The 21,046-nt window shown below is 39.5% G+C and overlaps 1 protein-coding gene across 2 annotated transcripts in view; it reads right to left on the reverse strand.

Annotated features, from left to right (window-relative positions):
- CFAP47 (cilia and flagella associated protein 47) overlaps positions 1–21,046 on the reverse strand; it is an 816,247-nt gene that overhangs the window by 616,200 nt on the left and 179,001 nt on the right. For both annotated transcript variants that reach the window (XM_077296700.1, XM_077296701.1), the window contains exons 23-26: positions 7,807–7,975; positions 3,867–3,967; positions 2,241–2,400; positions 1,930–2,128 (exon numbers count right to left, since the gene is read on the reverse strand). In XM_077296700.1, the coding sequence (XP_077152815.1) occupies positions 1,930–2,128; positions 2,241–2,400; positions 3,867–3,967; positions 7,807–7,975 (629 nt within the window). The remainder of the gene's footprint in view (positions 1–1,929; positions 2,129–2,240; positions 2,401–3,866; positions 3,968–7,806; positions 7,976–21,046) is intronic.

Raw genomic sequence — 21,046 nt, forward strand, 5'->3', positions numbered from 1 at the left:
CCATGACATTAAATGGTTGGATCCATTGTAGTATTGTCTTTTTTAATAATGTTTTCTAATGCCACATTTTTTCTCCCTCTCACCTTTCTCTGTAGATCCCATAACAGTCACTCAGCATCCTATATCCTGCCTTTTCTTCTCTGACATATGTCACTTGAAGTGTTCTGAGAGCTTAGGACTTTATTTCTACGTTATTTCCACCCTTGTCATTTCACATCCACCCACGATACTTATCACACTCAAATCTATCCTACTCTATCATTCATTTACCCCCAAATATTTTTTGCAATCCTTTCACTCTCCTATGCCTTACCCACCACCACACTGTGTCATGGGATGGACAGTGCATGTGCCAAACAATTAAGGTCCACGGCACTGCCTGTTATTCCGAAAGCCAAGCCAGGTGGTGTGAGTAAAATTGAGTATGGGCTAGCTTATTGGCCATCACCCCGCACACTTGCTATTTAAAGCTCTTCTAGTTTCCCCAAACCAAAGACCCAAAGTTGCATATCACCACAGTAAATAACAGGTGAAGACACCAGCACTTTCCTTAATAGGTTACTCGGATCATGTATACTATCTCTTATAATTGGGTTTCTGATGCCCCATATTGCTGTCCTATACTCCAGCACACTCTCATTGCCTATACCTCTCATTACTGCTATGCCTCCATACTGAGGACTATGTTCCAGGACCACCTTTATGTATACCAGGTTACTCATTGGAGTTTATATTCATACCCATTTCTCTCCTCTCATTATTATAGTCCTTACACTACTATATCTTACTTGTGCTATTCCTATTAGTCTGCCTTCCCACACCCTACTATAACGTATCCATCAACCCTGTTGTTAACTTCATGACCACCTTTCTTTATATTGTGATACCACAGTTACAGCTCTTCCCACTCTTACACTCACAAAATTCCACACAAGCCCACACATTTCTATGTCATACCTACTGTTCTTTATAAAACACTAATGCATTGTAGTCTTGAGATTGTCTCAGTTGGATAATACTAAAGTCATTCTATATTAACTGGACTGTATATTTGTATTTATGTGCACATTATGTGATTACATTGACCCCTATTTTTCGCTCCACTCATAAACACAATACAGAAATGTCACTAATAATAATACCAGAGATGTTCTTGGTACAGAGCATTGCGTGGGTCAAAACATTGATTGAGAGCAGAATAACATTTTGCTGGATCAAATGAAAATCCCAACTGAAGCATCATTCTCCTTTTGCTCCTTTCAGTGCTGTTACATTTTGCATATTGTCAGACTGAGGTCATTTCCACATGCAGGAAACCAGAAAATGTATTGTAGGCTTATTCCCAAATATTTGATCAAGCAGAAATTACTCACAAATTCTGCCATACAGAAGACAACTACAGTATAAAGAAAGGGAATGAATGTTTGTTATCGTGTACCAGAACATAGCTAGACCACTGGTGCCCAGCTTCTTCATTCTCCTGCTGAAGCTCTCATATGTGACAGATGGCTTATCCTCCAGCTCTCGTATATCTAGCTATCACATTTGACAGACCGCTACTTGTCAATGCTACATGATAATAGAGCTGAAGAATTAGTGGTCTATGTGTCAGACACCAACCGTCCTCAATTGGACTACCAGTGGTAGGTTTTTCTGCAGATTTTTAGCCAATCGTCTAGCCATCACATTTTGGCCCTAGTCAAAGTGGCTTAAATCCTTACATTTGTCCATTAATCCTGCTTCAAAATATCAACTTTTATTCTTCACTTTCCGGCTAATACAGTATACTGTATATCACCTCTTAAATGGTGCCATATAATATATAATCAATGTAATTCATTTCACTTGTCAGTTATTTTATTGTTCTGGCTGTTTAATGAAAAAATATAGGCGATTCCATAGAAACATCTGAATATTTACTTTACATACCTATCATAATTTACTGCCATGACATCAACCACAGCTTCAACTTCTGTGTCCAAAGGCACAGGACATAGTAAAACAAGTGGAGGATCAAAAGTAATCACTGGCTTTTTGGAGCTCCCGAACAGATGGAGAGGTATATACAGAGTATCTGGATCATCATTTAAGATCAGTGGAATTTCAGCTCTGTAGTTCCCCGGTCTAGCTGTAAAAAAATAAACATCAACATTAGTCAACTAAAACCATCATACTATATAAGTGCAAAAAATAATAAATAAAATCAGAACCTTAAACCTTCAATTCTCCCACATACTTACCAGGGCAAAAGTGGACATTAATCCGACTTCTTTCCCCTGGATGAAGTACACCTGAAGGTTTACTGAACTTAAAAACTCCATTCTTCAGAGTTTCTAAAGTTTGATCAAGATTTAACCTCCATGACACAGTTTTCTTTGAAATATTGCTTAGCTCAAGCACCTAAGAAAGAATGGGAATATATCATTATTCCATGAAGTTCTGAAATGTATTAGATGTGTACATATTGTCTGGACATATTATAGAATATCATATTGCAATATCAATCATCGGCCTTTCTATCAGAAGAATTATTACCTCTTATCTATATACTTGTTTAACAAGTTAAACAATTTAAGTGAAGTTAACAAGATGAATGCAAGACATCAGCAGTAGAAGAAGAAGTGTAACTTTTTACCCTACTCTACTCTCATTCAGTCACTTATGAGAAAAAAAAGCCAAGACCAAAGGCAATACTCTCTAGGTAGTATCCATAAGCGGATGGTCTCGTATGCACAGTATGTCGGCATAGGATCTGGACAGATCTGTCATCTGTTAGCTAAAACAACAACTAAAATTACATGGCTGTTTGATTAATGGTGATCGAAAAATGCAGCAGACTTAAAGGGGTATTCCATCTCCAAGATCCTATCACAATATTATTATTATTATTATTATTATTTATAGAGCACCATTAATTCCATGATGCTGTATATGAGAAGGGGTTGCATCAAAATACAAATATCACTTACAGTAAACAAACTAACAATGACAGACTGGTACAGAGGGAGGAGGACCCTGCCCAGTATGTAGTAGATGTAATAATAATATTAGCAAATACCACCAAATAGAAATGCAGTAGAGTTTTCCGATTCGCTATGTCTCTTTCCTTTTGTGCAGGCATTGCAGGACCTTATATATCCATGGTTACGTCCACTGATGAAGTGACAGCTAGCTGCTAGTGGTTGTAACCACGGATACCTAAGGTCCTGCAATGCCTGCACATGAGGAAAGAGACATAGTGAATCAGAAGAACTATACTACAGTACATTTCTAACTGGGGGCATTTGCTAATAATATTATTATTATTATCAATACACCTAGTACTTATTGGGATAGGATCTTGGAGATGGGAATACCTTTTTAACCGTGAGGTACAAGCTCCCCGCACCGCTTTCGTTGGTGACAGACTGATGAGCTCCATACACAGCACCTATCACTGTGATGAGGCCTGGTGAAGCGCTCGCCTCTTGGAAACACAAGGATATGACTATATAACTATTAGTCCACTGTATTTTTTCATTCCAGAATTCCTGGAATTTTGGAACTAAAAACGTAACCATGATTATAGGGTATTATAGAATAGAGATTCATTTTAAAATTTGTTTATTACTTAATGTGAGCGCATCAAAATACAGTATATACAAAAATATTATTTTTCTATTTTAGAACGAAAAATAAATAAATAGTGAAATCTACTGGATCATTTCTCTTTGGATATGGTTCAATATATCCATGTCTTGTAATTATCGTATGAATAGGACCTAATTTTGCTTTCGGGCTACTCTTTAAAAATTCATATTCTCTCACTTAAAATAGTCCTGGACTTTTAATGTATTTTTCTTCATTACTGTGCACAAGAGTCTTACCTGAGAGCATAAAGAGTTATGTGCAATGCCCAGATCAAGCACTCCAGACGGTAATTCAAATGCAATGTTGGTAGTGGAGACTCTGAGCGGCTGCTGCAAAACTGTTAAAAGGCATCGGGACTAAGTAACTTGCATGTTAAACAAACTGTTCGTTAAAAGGGTTTTGACAAATTTATGAAAATCTAGCTTTCGGTAATTACTGTACTAGGAAAAGTATAACATTCTATTGTAACTTATGTCAAAATTTATCCCCACTTTTAATAAGTTCCAGTGAACAGGTATGTCTCATCAAGAGTTCATTTATGGAATCACTGGCGTTCAGAAAATGGTTGCGACCATTAGGTGTGTTTTGCAGAAGCAGTGTTGGTACACAGTTTGATGCGGTGCTTAGACCCATTCCACAATTGTTAACCCCTTTACCCCCTAAGCCTGTTTTGCAACTTCCCGAACAAGCCAAATTTTACAATTCTGACCAGTGTCACTTTATGTGGTAATAAATCTGGAACGCTTTAACGGATCCCACTGATTCTGAGACTGTAAGGGTATGTGCACACGTTGCGGATTTCTTGCAGAAATTTCCTGAAGAAAACCGGAAATTTTCTGCAAGAAATCCGCATTTTTTTTTTGTTTTTTTTCCGTTTTTTTCGCGTTTTTTTAGCATTCTGCAAGCGTAATTAGCTTGCAGAATGCTAAAGTTTTCCAAGCGATCTGTAGCATCGCTTGGAAAACTGACTGACAAGTTGGTCACACTTGTCAAACATACTGTTTGACAAGTGTGACCAACTTTTTACTATAGATGCAGCTTATGCAGCATCTATAGTAAAAGAGAGAATGTTTAAAAATAATAAAAAAAATAAAAAAATGCTTATACTCACCCAGACATCTCATCAGCGGCGTCCGTTCGTCTTCCTATAGCTGGTGTGTGCGCGCAGGACCTTCCGTGACGTCACGGTCACGTGAGCGGTCACATGACCGCTCATGACCAATCACAGGACAGTGACGTCATCGGCGAGGTCCTTCGCCGCACATCAGCTACAAGAACCGAACGGCAGCGTGCAGTGGAGGCGGGAAGACATAAAGGGTGAGTATAGGACTATTTTTTATTTTAATTCTTATTTTTTTGACCACTTATATGGTGCCCAGTGCGTGGAGGAGAGTCTCCTCTCCTCCACCCTGGGTACCAACCGCACATAATCTGCTTACTTCCCGCATCGTGGGCACAGCCCCGTGCGGGAAGTAAGCAGATCAATGGACCCCTAGGTGTGCGGAATCCCCTGCAATTCCGCATTTTAATGAACATGTTGCTTTTTTTTCCGCGATGCGATTTTTTCGCGGAAAAAAAGGCTACATTTGCACAAAAAATGCGGAATACACTTAAAATAATAGGAGGCATATGTAAGCGTTTTTTTCGCGTTTTTATCACGTTTTTATAGCGAAAAAACGCGAAAAAAACGCGAAAAATACTGAACGTGTGCACATGGCCTAAATAGTTAATAAATAACTTATCCCATATGTCTACTTTGCATCAGCACAATTTTTGAAACGCAATTTATTTTTTTTTGATAGACAGTTATAGAGGTTAAAAGTTAACCAGCAATTTCTCATTTTTCCAACAAAATTTACAAAGCCATTTTTTTGTAATGAGTGTAACAGAACACATTGGACCCTTAAAAATGTTGTACAATTTTTCCTAAGTACACTGATACCCCATATGTGGTCAACAACTACTTTTGAGGTACAGTGAGGTACAAGGCTGACTCATAAAAATGAACAAGGTCTGGATTGGGAAAGACTTCTGTACACCAAAAAGTGAAACCAGCGAAACATAACCTCAAATGCATTCTCTCTTTTGGGGAGGTGTATTCTCATGCATCTCTTCACAACCACACATGGGTATACGCTTCCACATTTGGTCTGTTTGTTGTTCTCCTCCTCCTTATCCTCATCCTCATCATCCAGAACCACTAGATGACCAGGGTGTACGTGCTCTGTACTATTATAGGCTGGTGATTTTGGGGCACGGGGGCTGTAAAGGCACTATTTTATTTTGTAAAAACAGGACCGCACATTGGGGAATTGGGCAATACATTACATTGGGCCTACTTCTTAAGTCTGTCTCCTGCAATGTGTTCTTTAACTGCCACTAGATCACCAGGGTGCACGTGCTCAGTACTGTTATAGGCTGGTGAATTTGGGCAAGTGGGCTGCGATGGCACTATATTTCTAAGTCCAAAAAGGACAACACATTGGGGAATTGGGCATAACATTACTTTGGGCCTACTTCTTAACTAAGTCTCCTGCAATCTGTCCTGTTCCTGCCAGTAGATCACCAGGGTGAACGTGGTCTATAAGGTGCATTTAGGTCTAGCGGGCTGTGATGGCACTATTTTAATCAGTCTAAAAAGTACCCCACATTGGGGAATTGGGCATGGCATTCCATTGGGCCTACTTCTTAACTCGGTCTCCTGCAATGTCTCTTGTTTAACTGCCACTAGATCACCGGGTGAACGTGCTTTGTACTGTTATAGGCCAGTGAAGTTTGGTCAAGGGGGGCTGTGATGGCACTAGTCTATTTTTACAAAAAGGTACCCCACACTGCTGAAACCACATCCTTGTTGGCAAACACTTCATAACATTTGTGTACCTTAAAGAGCTCACTTGAAAAGTTCCTTCTTCTGTTGTCTGGTTGCTAACATTGGACACAATACACTTCATATAAATTTGATAAAGCAATGCTGTTACTTTGCCTCAGTAGTTCATTAAAAATATAGCTTTGTCCACTATATTAGTTTCTCTCCTTGAGAGCCATAACTTTGTCTGCCTCAAATGTACAAATGGAGAATATACAAATGGCAGAAGAGGAAGAGCCTCTTGCATCTCACTACAACTCCCAGCAAGATTCGGGTGGAGGCACTGCGCTATATTGAGATGAGAACTACCAAACACCATGCCCACAGAGTCGGTTTAAAGGGGTGTTACATTTCTGTTAAATGTTTACAGATATCTCTCAACATTCTTTTTCTTTTTAATTATGTATGTAATGTACTGTAAGTGTAACTAATTATTTACCAATCACTATTTTCATAAATTTTCAGTTCTGTGCGGGGCCTCTTCTTGCCCACATGACCAGAAATCAGAGTAGCCAGCTCACACCGGGGTTAATGTGTGTAGCAGAAGTCACTTTCTTAGGCCACATTCACACATTCAGTATTTGGTCAGTATTTTACATCAGTATATGAAAGCCAAAACCAGGAGTGGGTGATAAATGCAGAAGTGGTGACGTTTTTGTAAAATACTTTTCCCCTGATTGTCCCACTCCTGGTTTTGGTTTACAAACACTGATGTAAAATACTGACCAAATCCTGTGAAATGTGAATGTGGCCTTAATGTAAGTCTACAACAGCATCTATGTGATCCGGTAAAGCTGCAGTGCGGCCAAAATAGGACTGAAGCCGAGTTGGAAACCAGGGAAAACAGTGATCAGTAAGTACTTTAATACATTTACACTACATTAAATACATAATTAGGAGGGAATAAGGAAAAAAACAACTTAAATTATTAAAAAGTTAAATTATACTACTTCTTTAAGCAATGCCTATATACAGTGTGTTGGTCTGTACTGAAGACAATATTGCTTGACGCTGGCTGTGCCAGAAATGGTTAAACATATTCAGTAACAGACATTTTAAGAATGACATTTTCACAATTTATAAATCTTTTTGATTGGAAGGTGACGTTCTATAAGACTATATCTGTAAGTAGGCAGGAATTTGTTATATCAGATAATGTGTTCCGGGTAGAGAAGAGTCGGTTATAGAGCGGTGGGTCAATCGCAGACCACATCTATCTGGAAGCCTTCATCCCTCCTATCTACCAGCATTGCTTGGGTTGTGAGCACTTTTACTCTATTAATAGGTTACAGACAAATGTATTGACGTACCCGTAGCATTTACTTTGCAGGCAGGAGTGATGACATTCACTGTTTGAGGTCTTGGGACAACAATGTGCTTTTCTGAATGGCTTGGGGTGACGGGAACAGAGCTGTCAGCGTCAGATAATCCACCGGTGAAGTTGATATTTACAGGAAGCTGAAAGTCATAGGCTGCCACCTGCAGTAGAAAAATCCATAGTAATATACTGTCTGCTAATACATTCACAGATTCCGAGTCATTAATAGCAGGCAAATTGTGGGAAACTGCAAAGGAAACAAGCATAGGTAACCAATACTTCACTTAGTTAATGGCAAATTAATGTATGTTGTTGTCGCAGACACCACAAGGTCTTAGTGTGCTCAACAAATCGACCATTCATCACATTTAACCCGCAAGCTCTTGGAGAAAGCAAGACAATTAATATGTGATCAATACAGAGTACCTGGATTACTGATAATCAGGCTGACAATTGTATAAGTACAGAACCAGCAGAGATGAATTACTCCTGTATCTGCCCATCTGTGCATCGTGCTCACTCTCTGCTATCGTCTATGTCTCCGACACAACCAATGTATTAATTGTTCAAGTGATCCATCGGATGAAAGTTTCCGTAGTAACAGACAGCAAATCCCGCGTAGTCAGATCCTGCAGTCAAGGGCCCTCTATGTATCAAACTGTGCTTTATATATACAGTGTATATATATATATATATATATATATATATATATATATATATATATATATATATATATATATATATATATATATATATATATATATATATATGTATATATATATATATATATATATATATGTATATATATATATATATATATATATATATATATATATATATATATATATATATATACACATATATATATATATATACTGTATATATATTATTTTTATTATTATAATTTATTGTATTTTTTTTATTTTAGCTACCTTGGAACAATAAATAAATCAGTACATTGGTTTATTACACTAAAAATTACACTAAAATAGTGAGCCAAAATGTAGTATACCTCTTTTGGCCTACAATATCAAATGTTTAATTGTGTAAAAAGTGCATGTTGCAACGGGGTTCTGGTTAAATCGTCCAAGTATGCTTAGAGGGAACCTGACAGCGGATACATGTTGCCCATACTGTGGGCAGCAAATATCAGGAACTGGCTGTAATAACTTGGCCAGGCATTTTTGACTGTAAATTGCTGTGGTGTTTCAGAGAAAAACATACTTTAGTGGCCACCGGGGACTGAGACCGTGCTGTAGACTAGTTGGGCAGATGGGTCCCCGAGATAGGCAGAGACCCGTCAGTCACTGGTAGCAGGCGGGGAGAACCTTGTTCCCTCTCTGACTTGTCTACTAGCACAGTCATGATCGCCGGCAGCTATAAAAGTATATTTTCCTCTGAAACTCTGAAGACATAATGTCTTTTTACATCAATTAAGGAATTTGCACTTCAGACCATGTGGGGTCATCATAACAGAACCAGACCCCAGTCAGAGGACAACAAAACATTCACTCCTAATCTAAGAACTGTTCCAATATTTATGGACACAACTGTTTATCACTTATCACTCTCCCATAATGGCAGTTCTGTGCTGTGTTGTGTATAAATATGTGATTCTTCAGAATTTGCTTTAGTCTGTGACTGATGAAGAGACCTGAGTAGTCTCAAAAGCTTGCAATTTGTTACCATCTTTTCAGTTAGCCATTAAAAGGTATCAACCACTGAGGACTCTCAATTCTAAATATTTTTCTATCTACTGGCTAACACGGTACAAAGATATTTATCTTTCCTGTATACAAAAGTAAAAAATGCAAACTAATTGCAAAATGTAACAATCTTTATTGAAATAATTGGCTAAAAACACAAAATTACGCAGGACATGATTAAAAATATGATTAAAAACAAGGGCTAGACAAGGAGGATAATGAGTATGATTATATTGTAGATATGAATGGTGGCTCTATAAACTGAATGGTATAGAAGGTTAGAGAGTAGGCTACACGAAACGTACGTTGGGGTGCATTACTCGGCAATAGAAAGATTGCCAACATTATGCAGGGTCAGTATTGTTCAATTCTCTATACCTTAGGTATCTGATATAAATGGGTGTTTGTACTTATAGTGCAAAGCCAGGACTATTTGGTTCTGAATCATCAAGACTAGATTTTCTCACTTGTGTTAACAAGGGGGAGAGGTGGAGTCAGACACTACTGATTCATGAAGAGATGCATGCCACTTCATTAATCAGGAGTGGCTGATGAGTGGCATGTGCCTCCATGTACCTTGCCACTAATCTCTGAAAAAATTGCCACTAAATTAGGAACTGGAGTAAGATTTCTGGAATAGGGAATGCTAAAGCTCGACATGTATTAGACTAGCTGTGGCATCACGCCCTGCTGCACCCAGTCATGCCCTGTCCATTTTGATGTAGCTGGGAGAAACTGGAGTCAAAAAGGCAAAAGTCGCAAAATTTTTGTGCAACTGCAAGTTGCGCCATAATTTTGTGATTTTTCAAAGCAATTTACACCAGAATTCTGGCAAAATTGCTTTGTTGAATAGGGCCTTTATTTTGTGTATGCTATACTATTAGCTTCTTGCTCTATTCACTTTACTTATAAATACATATCGTACAATTGTATAAATGTATTTCTTTGGGCAATAAAGGAAATTATATTATTTGGATTTAAATCATATTATATTTTACCTTTGATCTCTCTGACCTTCATTATTATTCAGCTTACAGATCTACCTTTCATATTTTCTCTGTAATCATGAAATACTCAATATTCTCCTTATTGCCCAGCCTTTGGTTTTAATCACATTTCTAATCATGTACTGTGCCATTTTATGATATTTTAGCCAATTACATCAATAAGGATTGTTATGGTTTGCAATTAGTTTTCATTTTAATTTTTATATCAGAGCATTTTTGTGTTCTTATATATTTCGCATATCCTTTCATTTTTTTCCTATTTTTTTATACTAATCTGCTAAAAGGGTTGCTTACTTTAGAAAATTGTTACTATATACATTATTAAAGCATTTTATGGTAATAAAGGAAGGTCTTTGGTTCAAAATTCTTATCTTAGCTTAGTTTGATTACTGTAAGTGATGTCTGCAATTTGTATGTAACCCCTTCTCATGTACAGCACCATGGAATCAATGATGCTATATAAATAATAATAATAATAATCTTAACTAGGGTGTAGAACCACTGCATACAGTGTGACTTACAGGGTTTGTACCTATATTGTAAGTTATCCTTGACCCTTGGGATAGTGGATAAATTCATTTTCTTTGGCGGTAATATTACTGGGACTACCACTGATTGTGAAAATGGGGTCTCTGATGTTCCTCATCCGAACACATGCACATGCACTTGCACTTTATTCTTTGACTATGAGACTGCAAAGTTCTCTTCTTAGGATCAGTGGCTGTCCAAGAGATCAAACCTTTAAGGATCTTTGAGTTATTCCCTAGAGAATAACTTAGAATCTTGGCACAAACCCTTTAAGAATTTTTAGGTCTACACCTAAACACCGTATGTCATCACAATATAATATAGCAGATCACTAAATAATTACAGTAATTATCATTCTGCAATATATGATCGTGATATCCACTTCTCAAAAGTTTTATCACAAAAAGTTTGGAAAAAAAAATGTCGGAGCAGTTTGGTACATTTTAAGTCCTGGCATTTTCGCCACTTCTTTGTGCCTTTATTCCATTTTCTTGATTAGGGTACATTTCCCTCCTCTTTTTTTTCCACTAACATTAATGATGTGGAGATCAACAATTAATTGCTTCCTTCATTTGAAGGTCCCCATTGCCCCATGGTCTCACAATCTAACATTTTCTAAACGGTTCTGAAAATAATTTCCGAGAGTTTTAAATGCAGGAGGAGAATATAGCACTATACTACGTGAGTATAAAGTACTAGCCATAATTCTCTTCTATTAATGCTCAGCCCAGAATAATGCACCTGCTCATATTGCGGCTGCCTGAGACTGCTGATGTATCTGCTATATGGGACATGCCTCATAAATCCTTATCATTTTTTGAAAGTCATATAATATAATTTTCTATCATCCTGAAATCTGCATTCAGGCTGAGATCATACTGCCTGCTTCATTTTATTTAGTAAGTAAATGAACCTCATTTTGGGTCTGTCTATGTGATTGACTGCTCGGTCTTCAGACTGTGATTCTTATATATTAAGAGGTGTCTGGGATCTTTAATCAATATCTTTGTACATGTCTCATATGCTAGGCAACAGATTTTTGGATGCAATTTCAGGCTGTACCTACACCTGCTTCTATGATTATATGTTTCAGTCTATTGTTCTTCCAGTCTCGGAAGATTGCACATCTTTCTTTTCTAAAAATGCTACTTTGAGAATTGTCAAGAAAAGGAAGACAGCTTGGCTCTCAAAGGATGCTGTAAATGTACAAAATTATCCCTCCGGAAAAAAAAGTTAAAACTAGAAAGAACCACAAAACCTGTACGCTCACTTTCTGGGTCCATTCATTCTTATTGGTATTTGGACCGACTGGCCTTCAGTGTCAGTGACTGGAATTAGCAGTGTGACCGAGGTTCCTCATCAGCCATATTAGCAAAATATGACTTATTTTATTGCCATCTAGTACCCTAGAAAAAACTTTCAGTAGTGATGAGTGAATGTGCTCAGATAAGGTGTTATCCGACCATGCTCGGTCCACGTGGCTGCATAACATGGGCTGTTAGACCGCCGCGACACATGCAGGGATTACCCAGCAAACAGCAATCCCTGCTGTCGAACAGCCGCGAGACATGCAGGATTACCCAACAAACAGGCAATCCCTGCTGTCGATGCAGCCGTAGCGACTCGGACATCATTTTCGAGCACACTGAAGACACTCGGTTAGCACATGAGTATGGTCGGATAACACCTTATCCCAGCACGTTCGCTCATCACTAACTTTCACCTCCCATTTTACACTTTAGATGGCAGTCACTCGCAGTAATATAGCTCGTTCCTTCCAACCCCTTCATTAAGTCGAGCTATGGCTGACCGATTTGCCTCATCAATCTGGGATACGTCAAACAGATATCTAACAGCACCTTACCCTGATGAAAGCTTAAGCGATTTCATGATCTCTGCTGTTGTTGTTTTTTTTAGAATTTTTACACAACGAAAAAATTCCCGAAAGGGTCATTTACATCAGTCAGGAGAGAGTAACTCACTTCCCTTATAATAGGCATGAAAAGAAAGACATTATTTTAACACACTATGAGCATATGAACCTCTTTAAATTTGTCAGCAGGTTTTTGCTATGTAATCTGAGAGCAGCATGATGTGGGGGCTGAAAGTTTGATTCCAGCGATGTATCACTTGCTCAGCTGTTTCAATAAAATCAGTGTTTTATCAGCAAGAGATTATTACTAGAGGACTAGGCGTCTTGTGCCTCCCGGCACACACACACCACTGATTAGCAGCTGTCAATATACAATGTACACAGAAAGCTGCCAATTAATGGTGTGGGTGGGGATGTACAGGGCACAGCATTCCGAGCTCTGCTAGATCTAGAACTGCTGCACTCAGAAAACTAAGGATACAATACTGAAATCAGGGTCTCAGTCCCTATATCAGACTGCGGTCAGATCGCATAGCAAAAACTTGCTGACACATTATTTTTAATCTCTTGACAGACATAAATTCGTGAGGACCTTAGGGCTGTTCTCAGCCAATGTTTATTTGTAAGTCACAGCTTACCATGCCTCACATTGGACTAGATACATATTATATTAATTATTAATAATATATTTAGGTTAATGTTATGGAATAGTATTTACTGCGGAGAAAAGCCAGAAATCATCTGAATAAGACTGTCAGTATCATATCCCCATAGACTAAAGAAAAATGCTCTCATCTTTTTTTGCAACCAGGCTCTCTTTGGAAACGAGTTCTCCTCCGGGCATTTACTATATACTGTATGTATGTATGTATGTATGTATGTATATGTATATATATATATATATATATATATATATATATATATATATATATTGTAAAGCTGCAGTAGCTTCGTACGCAGTGAAGAAGCAGTGACCCACAAATTCAAACACAAAAGTCTCTTTTATTGTGTTACTTCACACAGTCAATATAGTATACAGCTTCTTCATACTGTCCATTAATAATGCATGGCTATATGACGCAGTCAATACACAGGCCGAACTTCCCTCTGTCCAGTTTCCCTGGGTGACTGCACGCCGGTAACAAGTCTCTGCACTCACTCAGTGCACTGCACTCTTTATCCTCTGGAGTGCAGCCGGGTACATATAAATGCATATAACTTCAGTGATCAGTTTACACCAGTTCAATGCAATACATTTCACATGGCTTTAGATTTGCGGTTCCTAAACAGGCCAGACTTTTCTTGTCCAGTTTCCCTGGGCGACCGCACGCCATCTCAGTCTCTATACGTCTCCATACACACAGCCTCATATGTTGCAGACACTACTCACGCCAGCCCTCCTCTGACTAGTTCTCGTGGGTGTCCTGCATCGCTGTATCACAGTCTCTTACAGACTCTTTACTCACACAGTCGTACACAGTTCAGGATATCCTCCGGATAGCAGCCGGGCACCATATCCACCTGTTTGCAATTGTTGCACATGTTAGTCCTCTTTCGGGCACAGGACTGTTGTGAATTCTGCTTTTGGGTTCCCTCCGGTGGTAGTAGGTGGTAATGCAGTTGTCCCTGGGTTGCAGTCCTGGTCAGGTGTGTCTGCTGATTGCAGTTCTGACTGGGGTATTTAGGTGTGCAGGATTCATTAGTCCTTGCCAGTTGTCAATTGTTGTTGGGAGGTGTAGGACCTCTGCCTGGTTCCTCCTGCCTTTCTGCCAAATCAGCAAAGATAAGTGTCTGGTTTTTTAGGACCTCTGCCTGGTTCCTCCTGCCTTTCTGCCAAATCAGCAAAGATAAGTGTCTGGTTTTTTAAAACCCAAAAATTTGGACCTATCACCAAAAAACAAATCAGGAGTAGGAATCTTCGGCTCTAAAGCAGGAGTCTGAACAATATAATCAGAAATACCCTGTACCCTAGCAGCAAGCTGGTCTACACGAGAAGCTAATTCCTGAACATCCATGCTGGCACAAGACTCCTCAGCCACCCATAAATAAAGAGGGAAGAAAAGACAGAACAGACTGCAGAAAAAAAAATGGCTCAACACCTTTCTTCCCTTCTGAGATGCATTTAACTCATTATGGGCCAGTTGTACTGTTATGATCTGGTGACCTTGGAGCCGCATGAAAACTTTCTCTGGAGTCGGTGGAACCTGTACTGACCGCAAATCCTGAACTAACACCGCAACTAGAAGTAGCCGTGGGGGGTGCCTAACAAAGCCTAGACACCTCGACACAGCCGGAGGACTAAATATCCCTATAGATGGAAATAGGAATGCTATCTTGCCTCAGAGCAGACCCCCAAAGGATAGGCAGCCCCACACGAATAATGACTGTGAGTAGGAGAAGAATAGACATACGCAGGTAGAAAACAGGATTTAGCAAAAGAGGCCACTCTAGCTAAATAGGAAAGTATAGGACAGATTACTAGGCGGTCAGTATTAAAACCCTTCCAAAAATATCCACAACAGAAAAAGTTCCACAATCTAACTAAAGACATGGAATGTATATCTGCCACTCCAGAGAATCCAACAAGACTGAGAAAATACTGACACAATCTAAGCTGGACAAGAAAACACAAAGAATAGCACTGAATTGTGAAGCACACAGCATGTGTGCCACAGGAAAAAAAAACCAGACACTTATCTTTGCTGATTTGGCAGAAAGGCAGGAGGAACCAGGCAGAGGTCCTAAAAAAACCAGACACTTATCTTTGCTGATTTGGCAGAAAGGCAGGAGGAACCAGGCAGAGGTCCTACACCTCCCAACAATTGACAACTGGCAAGGACTAATGAATCCTGCACACCTAAATACCCCAGTCAGAACTGCAATCAGCAGACACACCTGACCAGGACTGCAACCCAGGGACAACTGCATTACCACCTACTACCACCGGAGGGAAGACAAAAGCAGAATTCACAACACAGGACATCCACCTCCGAGCACAGAACATCCACCTCCGGGCACAGGACTGTCCACATCCGACTCCTACGGGCACAGGACATCCACCTCCGGGCACAGGACTCTCCACCTCCGGGCACAGGACTGTCCACCTCCGAGACCAGTACCATGGATGACTTGCATCTCTGTGTATGCTGCAGGTGCCAGGCTATTCAGCTGCCCTGGGTGCTGGCTCTGCTGGCCTCCATGCACTCTGCAGACCAGCACACACCAGACTGACACTGACGTGCACCTCGCACACCTGGCCTCACCTGGCCAGACACCTGACACGGCCTGCACGGCCTGACACGGCCTGCATGGCCTGACACACTCAAACCCCTTACTGCAGGGCTTTTAAACACACACAAACCTGTGGCCTTCAGCCACCTGGAAACCCCGGGCCGGAAATCCGTGACTCTCATGCACACCTATGGACCTCATCCGTCTGCATGCACCTTCTGGGGAGAACAAACAGCGCCCCCTAGCTGTATCAGAGGCCACAGCCTCACTATATATATATATATATATATATATATATATATATATATATATATACACATACCTGCAACTGATGCCATTGTATTAATAAGATGATAGTGCAGCTTTACTGTAATAGGAAAAGTAATTTGGGAATTTAAACTCACACACCTATGGCTAGAGCCGTAGAACATAAAGGGATTGTCCTCTGCCTAGAAACCCCTTTATAAAATGAAATAGTCCCTCTTTTAAAATATTTTTTTTTAAAGTGTACTCATCTCCTGCACTGTTTCAGCAATATCAGTGCCAGGATTTCTGGGGTTCGAGCGGCGTTGCTGCCACAGTAGCCCTGCAGACAATCACTGGCCGTGAGCTGCTGCACTCTTACTTGCTTTGGACGAATGTCAGTCAAGTGGAAGAAGTGAGAGCACAGCAGTCCCGTAGTGGCCACTGATTGGCTGCAGGGCTCACATGACATGAAGTCACATAAGCCTTGGGAGATCCAGAGCCAACATTGCTGAAATCAGCACTGGTGTGGGAGGTGAGTATGTGTTATTTTTTATTTTACAAGGGAGGACTAATTCATTTAAAAAGGAGTTGTATAAGGCCTCTTTCACACTTCCGTCTTTTTCCTCCTGTCAAAATCTGTCGATTTTCGAAAACACAGGATCCTGTAAATTTTTCTGCAGGATCCTGTTTTTTCCCATAGACTTGTATTAGGGATGGATTGTGACGGATGGCCATCTGTTTCATCCGTCATGCACTGGACATAAAAGCCATTTCTATGTTCAGAAACATTTTTCAGCTTTCTTTTTCTCCTTATAAAGATAACTGGAGAGGTCTCATTATTATCACCAGAGTGCCACTATGCAGTTGGTCACCATCTTAACAATAAAATGGTCTCTTAGGAGGTGTGCAATATATGTAAACGGGACCATGTTAGAATACATAACCATCTTATCTGCTCTTTTCATATACAATGCAAAGTACACTGTAAGCATACACAACACCATTCACGCACCATTGTATTAGTAAGAGTTAAATTCAATGAAAAGCATATATTCAAATGTAAAAGAAAAATGATAAGATGCAGGCGATTAGAGACCAAAGTACAACATTTTCCCAATTATCATCCCTAATGATAAGTGCCTGCTGTAATTATTCTGGAATAACACCTTATCTGAAGTCCCAACATCCAACCTTGTGTTAATTGTCTACAGAATTTTCTTATATATTGACAATAAAAAAATAATAGTATTGGGACATTAACAGGTTAAGATGCCACTTATAAATACTAATGAGATCATAATGTATAATTGTGTGTTCATTACGCCATGTGTTAATATGGCTCCCTCGGTTCATTATAGCTAAATAATAATGATTGCAGTTATGAGTGCAACACAATGTACTGTAACCCGCCACGTGAAGTGCATGGTAATGTGTGGCTTACATATTTAAGAGGGTGTGAGTCAGAGGCTGCATGTGATAAGAATGCTTTGAACAGAAGATACTTTCCTGCTGATCTTTTATCATTTCTGTGTTCTAGAAGAAGAGTCAGGTCTCCATGAATGCACTAGGCTTGTCTCAAGGGAGCACACACTGATAGCTTCACAAACAGCATGGCAGGACCACAGGAGATATCAGTACAGGCACTTCACAGCACATCGGAGCAATGAGAGAACAGTGTGACGGGGGGAACATGAAGCACTGAACCATTTCATCTGCTTTTTAGGGGTTTATGTTGCTGCAATGAATATGAAATTTCGCATAGCTGATCTCTATGGGGAAAACCTGGATTCCAAATTTGCCACAATTCCTATACACACTGAGTCATACCTGAGCTTTTCACTCCACCTAAGCGCTGGTCACTAAATATGCCATTGTATATAATGATGGATTTATAGACACTGTTAAATTGATTTTTCACTGTAATAAGATCAATCCATAGCAGGACAAGGCAATTAATGTTCCCAAGGGGTCACATGAGAGACGGTAGTGGAGAGCCGAACCAACCGGCCGAACTTAATTCTGCTTATTATTATTGCTTTATATTAATTCTTATCACTTAATATTTAGCAGAATTAAGTCTGTTGACTGGCTACTACTGACAAAACATTTAACCCCTTTACCCCCAAGGGTGGTTTGCACGTTAATGACGGGCCAATTTTTACAATTCTGACCACTGTCCCTTTATGAGGTTATAACTCTGGAACGCTTCAATGGATCCCGGTGATTCTGACTTAGTTTTCTCGTGACATATTGTACTTCATGATAGTGGTAAAATTTCTTTGATATTACCTGCGTTTATTTGTGAAAAAAATGGAAATTTGGCGAAAATTTTGAAAATTTTGCAATTTTCCAACTTTGAATTTTTATGCAATTAAATCACAGAGATATGTCACACAAAATACTTAATAAGTAACATTTTCCACATGTCTACTTTACATCAGCACAATTTTGGAACCAACATTTTTTTTGTTAGGGAGTTATAAGGGTTAAAAGTTGACCAGCAATTTCTCATTTTTACAACACCATTTTTTTTTAGGGACCACATCACATTTGAAGTCATTTTGAGGGGTCTATATGATAGAAAATAACCAAGTGTGACACCATTCTAAAAACTGCACCCCTCAAGGTGCTCAAAACCACATTCAAGAAGTTTATTAACCCTTCAGGTGTTTCACAGGAATTTTTGGAATGTTTAAATAAAAATGAACATTTAACTTTTTTTTCACAAAAAAATTACTTCAGCTCCAATTTGTTTTATTTTACCAAGGGTAACAGGAGAAAATGTACCCCAAAAGTTGTTGTACAATTTGTCCTGAGTACGCCGATACCCCATATGTGGGGGAAACCACTGTTTGGGCGCATGGCAGAGCTCGGAAGCGAAGAAGCGCCATTTGACTTTTCAATGCAAAATTGACAGGAATTGAGATGGGACGCCATCTTGCGTTTGGAGAGCCACTGATGTGCCTAAACATTGAAACCCCCCACAAGTGACACCATTTTGGAAAGTACACCCCCTAAGGAACTTATCTAAATGTGTGGTGAGCACTTTGACCCATTAGGTGATTCACAGAAGTTTATAATGCAGAGCCGTAAAAATAAAAAATCATATTTTTTCCCAAAAATGATATTTTCGCCCACAATTTTTTATTTTCCCAAGGGTAAGAAAAGAAATTGGACCTCAAAAGTTGTTGGACAATTTGTCCTGAGTATGCTGATATTCCATATGTGGGGGTAAACTACTGTTTGGGCGCATGGGAGAGCTCGGAAGGGAAGGAGCGCCGTTTGACTTTTCAATGCAAAATTAACAGGAATTGAGATGGGACGCCATGTTGCGATTGGAGAGCCACTGATGTGCCTAAACATTGAAACCCCCAACAAGTGACACCATGTTGGAAAGTAGACCCTCTAAGGAAGTTATCTAGATGTGTGGTGAGCACTTTGACCCATTAAGTGATTCACAGAAGTTTATAATGCAGAGCCGTAAAAATAAAAAATCATATTTTTTCACAAAAATGATTTTTTGCCCCTAATTTTTTATTTTCCCAAAGGTAAGAGAAGAAAATGGACCTCAAAAGTTGTTGGACAATTTGTCCTGAGTACGCCGATACCCCATATGTGGGGGAAACCACTGTTTGGGCGCATGGCAGAGCTCGGAAGCGAAGAAGCGCCATTTGACTTTTCAATGCAAAATTGACAGGAATTGAGATGGGACGCCATCTTGCGTTTGGAGAGCCACTGATGTGCCTAAACATTGAAACCCCCAACAAGTGACACCATGTTGGAAAGTAGACCCTCTAAGGAAGTTATCTAGATGTGTGGTGAGCACTTTGACCCATTAAGTGATTCACAGAAGTTTATAATGCAGAGCCGTAAAAATAAAAAATCATATTTTTTCACAAAAATGATTTTTTGCCCCTAATTTTTTATTTTCCCAAAGGTAAGAGAAGAAAATGGACCTCAAAAGTTGTTGGACAATTTGTCCTGAGTACGCTGATACCCCATATGTGGGGGTAAACCACTGTTTCCACGCATGGGAGAGCTCAGAAGGGAAGGAGCGCCGTTTGACTATTCAATGCAAAATTGACAGGAATTGAGATGGGACGCCATGTTGGGTTTGAAGAGCCCCTGATGTGACTAAACATTGAAACCCCCCACAAGTGACACCATTTTGGAAAGTAGACCCCCTAAGGAACTCATCTAGATGTGTTGTGAGAGCTTTGAACCCCCAAGTGTTTCACTACAGTTTATAACGCAGAGCCGTGAAAATTAAAATTATTTTTTTCCACAAAAATTATTTTTTAGCCCCCAGTTTTGTATTTTTCCAAGGGTAACAGTTGAAATTGGACCCCAAAAGTTGTTTTCCAATTTGTCCTGAGTACGCTGATACCCCATATGTGGGGGGAACCACCGTTTGAGCACATGGCAGAGCTCGGAAGGGAAGGAGCGTCATTTGGAATGCAGACTTAGATGGATTGGTCTGCAGGCGTCACATTGCATTTGCAGAGCCCCTAATGTACCTAAACAGTAGAAACCCCCCCACAAGTGACCCCATATTGGAAACTAGACCCCCCAAGGAACTTATTTAGATGTGTTATGAGAACTTTGAACCCCCAAGTGTTTCACAACAGTTTATAAAGCAGA

The sequence above is a fragment of the Ranitomeya variabilis genome, chromosome 3 (genome assembly GCF_051348905.1).
Source record: "Ranitomeya variabilis isolate aRanVar5 chromosome 3, aRanVar5.hap1, whole genome shotgun sequence".
NCBI classification, from domain to species: Eukaryota; Metazoa; Chordata; class Amphibia; order Anura; family Dendrobatidae; genus Ranitomeya; species Ranitomeya variabilis.